The sequence below is a fragment of the Pelobates fuscus genome, chromosome 5, assembly GCF_036172605.1.
Source record: "Pelobates fuscus isolate aPelFus1 chromosome 5, aPelFus1.pri, whole genome shotgun sequence".
NCBI lineage: Eukaryota > Metazoa > Chordata > Amphibia > Anura > Pelobatidae > Pelobates > Pelobates fuscus.
The window spans coordinates 355,065,073-355,070,787 of NC_086321.1; the positions used below are offsets into that span (position 1 = coordinate 355,065,073).

At 37.9% G+C, this 5,715-nt stretch overlaps 1 protein-coding gene across 1 annotated transcript; it reads right to left on the minus strand.

The window, feature by feature from the left end:
* Window positions 1-338: 338 nt before the first annotated feature.
* Window positions 339-5,317, minus strand: LOC134610378 (kelch-like protein 23). The gene is made up of 4 exons (XM_063453330.1): window positions 5,066-5,317; window positions 3,574-4,606; window positions 1,851-2,262; window positions 339-788 (listed from the first exon to the last, which is right to left on the minus strand). The coding sequence occupies exons 2-4, from the start codon at window positions 4,457-4,459 to the stop codon at window positions 470-472; spliced, it is 1,617 nt and encodes a 538-aa protein (XP_063309400.1). The 5' UTR covers window positions 4,460-4,606; window positions 5,066-5,317; the 3' UTR covers window positions 339-469.
* Window positions 5,318-5,715: the final 398 nt, after the last annotated feature.

A 5,715-nucleotide genomic window follows, 5' to 3' on the forward strand; every position in this document is an offset into this window, starting at 1 on the left:
TATTGTTTATATTTACACAATAATTATGAAATGATACACATTTAAAAGAAAAAATATATCTAGAGCCATATTCCAATAAACAATACTATTATATGACAAATCTGCTTTATCAATAATTAAACAAGGTTACATTTCACATGAAAACCAATAACACCGTAAAACCAAACATAGGAAATTTGAACTTGATTTAATAACATTTTTAATTCATACTCTATTGCTTAGAGTACTTTCCCTCTATTTTCAGAGTTACGTTGTTGAGAGACACACATTAGTCTGTAGTAAGTATACTATGGCTGACTCATATAAAGCTAAAAATATGGAAACCGCGAACACTGGACTTGTCCATTCCATTTTCTATATTTTCCCTGCCATTGTTACTACACAACATCAAAACATTCCAACACATATACGAGTGACTCCTTGAAATTCCGTTAATAGATGTCTTAAAACATGTGGGGTTTTTGCATTCTTAAAACGAAATATCACAGCTTTTAACAGTCACACAGCCACGGATGGGCAAAGGGCACGGGATATTGGAATCTTTCACTTGGCAGTTATCCAGGTATGGATCAAGCAATACAAAGTTTGGAATATCTTGGGTTATACTTGCCCTCCTTTGCCCCATGATGTAGATTTGTCCATTGACGGAGGCGCATCCCATGAAAAACTTCCGGTTGAGGCATTCCTTGTCGATTATTGTCCATTCTTCAGTGCAAAGATCAAATTTAAGAGCCTTGCCACCAATGGTATATATCACTCCATTGAGGAATGTGGCACACAGGTCATACCTAAAAGAAATGTACTAATTAGCTGAAAGTGTGACCGATACTATGCAGTACTTTATCATTGACTTGATATCCATGACTTGAAGTGGCCCTAACTGGGCTAACACTGTACATACCCAGCCCAGAGATATAATTGTCTTGGTATGTGAGATATTTTATGTTCTATTAGTCTAACTCTGAGATTTCCAAAATGTTAATCGTGGTGTCAAGCATTTTGGGGAATCAGGTAGATTACAATACATTTTGCCACAGATTTGAAAATGCCCTGTGAACAGAATCCTAGCTGGTGAGGATGAGTGTAAGTGCATGGATTGTGTGCCTTGTTAGAGAAGGATTTAGTTAACACAGAGCCATAGGCTCTCTTTACTCTTCAAAACTCTTAAGTGGCTATCCAAGTTGTCTTTTGGGTTAACTATGGACCTTGTAATCATAGAGAAGGAATTGTGCTATTGACTGTGGGTGAAGGGAATGGACTACTCACTATGCGTGGGAATGGGTTACTGGATATATGTTTGGGAATGAGAAACTAGCAATGGGAAGAAGTTGATTATGGAATACAGGCTGTGAGGGGTGAAAGCACATACCTTCTACAGCCACTCCATCTAAATTTATTGTACATTGAATCTAAGTACACATATGCTCCTGCATTGAGGCATACTGATCCGTCCCACATATATGACACTAATTAATGCACTCCAATAAATGCCACACATATACCCTGGCAATTACTCACACTGACTCCACCTACACCTATGCCCTTCCATTCACCCACAAACCCTCCTACACATACGTCCCTGCATTCATTGAGATCAACCACTGTGGTATTCACATGCTGAACATGCAGATTCAGGTCACAGAGACAAAAAAGTTAATTTGAGTTGGGCCCACTCATTTTGGTGCTACACAATGCATTCATCTATCTCAAAGAATTAGGACATAAATTAATTGACATCCTATATGTTTCTCCTATCACACATACTAAAGTATAAAAATGGATTGCACATCTAATACTAAGTTCTTTGCTCACAGCAATATAATATTTTCTTGGCTTGTATATTCGCATACCTGGGCATCGGAGAATAAGAGATCACAACCCACTCGTCAGTTTCTGTGTTAAGTCTCTGCACTCCGCTGTAGACATCCCCATTCTCATCGCGGCCACAAAGGACATACAAATTGGATCCTGCACTGGTGGCTGCAGCTCTTTCTACTGGTCTAATGAGAGGGCTACGGCTCTCCCATTTCATATCTGCCAGGTCCAAACACTCTACATCTGCAATCACACTTTCATCTGTACTTCCTCCAATTGCATAGAGTTGGAGCCCAATCCCCACAGCACAGTGGCAATTCCTGGACATTTTCATGGGTGGACCATCAACCCAAGAGTTTGTGGAAGAATCATAAATGACCACACAGGCTATACTGTACCATACAAAATCTCCTCGAAAATATCCACCAGTCACAATCATCAGATTTCCTGTGAAGAGAAACATGATAGAGATTATCAATAGATACATTGTTATTGATTATAATCTTAACTAGTGCTGTACAAGTGTACTATTCTACAAACGTTCTAGATCTCCACATGCCGTGCCTTGCAATTTGTAATAAAGAAATCAATTAATTTGGCTTTTGACTTTTCATTTAGCAAAACACAAGAATTCGTTTTTTATTGAAATTTTAAAATTGTAAACGTTAGACGATAATTTTTAGAATATGGCATATTACAATCTATCATAAAGTTGACACTTTGAATATGAATATATATTTTTTAGATCTACAGATGTAAAAATCTTGCTACATTTTAATAGTTAACATCCTCAAGGATCAATCCAGGCTCGAACTGGCCAACAGGCAAACTGGGCAAATGGCCATGGGCCTAGGCTGACAGGAGAGTTCAGAGAACAATAACTCTGCCCAGAAATTGGTGGTTCCACCCAAATTATGGCAGGTCAGCTGGGCATGACCAGGCAGGCCAATCCACTGAGTACAGACTCTGCAGACGCTGAACATAGCACAAGTGCATCTAAAGAGGACATCAGGGAACTAAGTAGGGACAGGACCCGCAAATGTAAACTGTCCTGCCAAAATTGGCCAAAATCGGGATGGTTGGGAGGCCTGTATTTGTGTAGGACCAACCTATATTGGCATACTTTGAAGTGTGGTTGGCTTAACCCCTTAAAGGGACACAATAGGCACCCAGACTACATCAGCTAATTGAAGTGGTCTGGAAACAGTGTCCCTAAGCTTAAGTTTTTTTTGGTGACTATAGTGTCACTTTGAATTTTCACTTTAGTGAATAACCCTATAACATTCCTTTCTCATTTAGACAGAAACAAAGCAAATGGCTGAAGGAAAATAATTGAAGGTTATAAATGAATATTGTATGAACATGTTGCCATGGAAACATTTTATCAGATAAGGGCATATAAATTAGCCTGAAGGAGCCAAAACGTGCAAGAGGTGTTGGACATGGGCAACCAACCATACATATCACAGATGACCTTGTCTCACCCCAAGGGCAAAATATATATTGCAATCTCCATCTCCAAATAAATTTTTATTTCAAATGAGATACATCTATATGGATCAACAGTTTGGTTAAAAACATTCCAGTAATGTTTTATGAAGAGAACCCAAATAAACAATTTTTGTTGGAATTATATATTAGTTTCTAGATAGCCCCCATCTCTACCATCACCACCACTGCAGGTGGTTTGGTGTCCTTATGGATTTTCTACTTATGCGTGCAATGATTACCATATTTATATTTTAAAATAAGAGTTACCTACTGTTGCCACTGCATAATGAGTGAGATTTTTACGCAGCAGAGGTGAGCAGGCTCTCCACGAGGAGCTCTTTGGAAGAAAAACGTAGAGATCCTGTTGCTCTTTTTCATGCTTTCCTCCTAAAACATATAAGGTCTCGTAAGTCCTACTTGTGGACATAGTCTCATCTATGGTGTTCCATGCCTTGGAGATATTGGTGTTTGAAGTCTGCAATAGTCTAACATAGGCATTCCGGCCTTCTGTACTCTTACTTCTTCGGACTAGTGTATCGAGAAAAGAGAGGCTAAGGAATGCAGGTCTCACCAGTGATACCAGATCTCCAAAGTCCTTCTCTCGGATTGGGTCTGCTATGACCCACTTCATGACAGCCTCAAATACTAGGTCTTCATTGGAAACAAAAAGTCCATCTGAATTCAGCAATTGCACAAAGGTTTCCTTATCAAGTTGGTTAAATTCATCTTCGTAATCATTCATAAGATCTGGCAAGTGTGTGAGGGCCACGTTGAAAGCAGATTTCAAGAGCTCTGGGCAAGCGTATTGCCGAGAATAAGATATCATGTCCAAGCAGTTTGACACACGTAGTTCATGGGCTAGAAATCCGACACAGAGCCCCTTAGCTTTCTGTAAATCTAAAAAGTCTGCCGTTTCCAAGATATCAGTGACATTCCATTTATTTATTTCAATGGTGCCTTTGTTGACAAAATCAAGGAGCATCTGAAAACATGCTTCATCTATTCCTTTAAGTTGTATTTTACGCTGACTGCTTTCCTTGAATCCACCGTAAAACAGCACATCGAAATATCTACTTTGTGCAGCTAGGACCGATCTGTCCACGTGGTAATACCTCTGTTCAATTTCAAGAATGGTGTCATTCAGTGGATCCATTGTAATCTAAAGCTTTTAGTTGGTGGCTTTTTTTTTTTTGGCCACTATTAGAGTTGACTTAATTTAATGAATTGTATATGGTTGACCGAGTTTATTTTAGTCAACATAATTCAGAATTTACACGATACAAAGAAGGGCAACATGTTTCTAAAAAACAAAAACACATTACGCAGTTTAAGTATGGAACTGGATAGAGACTAAAATACTTAATATAAAATATCTAGGAATCTCTAAAAATTTAAATATAATATGTTTAATATTTTAGAATTCTGTGTTAAATCAAGATTAGCTATAGATGTTAAATTCTAAAAGGTGAAAATAAACCAAGGACTCTCAAATAATTCAAAACTGTAGAAGAACTATTAGGGAAAACATATAATATATATATATAATATTGTAAATATAGATATCTAGACATAAAGGGTGAATACAAGTATTACGGAACAAAGTAATTATATCTCTGCTGTGCTAATGAGTAGAAAAAATAATGAAAGTGATACGGGCAAATGGAATATTTTGGTAGTAGCTACAAGACAGTGTTCTGTTTGACTGTCGGCTGCTATTTCAAGACCCCAAATCCAAAACAGGCATGCATTTAGCACTCACAGATTCATAACAGCGAATGTGATCCAGGATATCTCGATGTACTTCATTAACACTTCATTCTTGTATTGCAGGATAGGACACAATTTCTTTGCTAAAACAAAACGTAGGGTTTTGCTACTACAGAGCTGTATCTATCACTGACTGTAGCATACTGTGCATTTTGTATAATCAGCAGTTCCAAAAATAACTGTCTTTTCCTTTACTTCTGTGCCTGTCCTTCATTTGTCTTGGGACAAACATATGAATTGAAGGGACAGTACTGAAATAAATCACACTGTTAAGTTGAGAGACTCCCAAAGTAAGTTTTTGTAACTTTATCTTTTAACTATCAATGCATGGAGATTTTTTTTGATTTTTTTTTAAAGTGGCATTTTATACCCCACACCCTCTCCCGTCCCCTCCACCAAAGGAGTATTTGATAAAGATAAAATCTTTATGAAATTTTCATATTGACTGTGTTGGAATTTCACTGAAATTCCCACCCAATCAAAAGGTATTCTGAGACAAAGTAGGGCCTACTTTGGACACTCTCCTCTAGCACTCCTTCCCTCATACATAGGGACTTTAACATCCCATTCAACAATCTCAACTGCCCTGATGCCTGCTCTCTATAACCTCCTCCTTTGGCCTCACACAGTGGTCTACTTCAG

Excerpts from the sequence above, each read along its gene's own strand:
- LOC134610378 (XM_063453330.1), bottom strand. The coding sequence starts at position 4,459 with ATGGATCCACTGAATGACACCATTCTTGAAATTGAACAGAGGTATTAC. Across the intron at positions 2,263-3,573 it reads TTATGCAGTGGCAACAGTAG|GAAATCTGATGATTGTGACT; the intron begins GTAACTCTTATT and ends TTCTCTTCACAG. Across the intron at positions 789-1,850 it reads TCTTATTCTCCGATGCCCAG|GTATGACCTGTGTGCCACAT; the intron begins GTATGCGAATAT and ends CATTTCTTTTAG.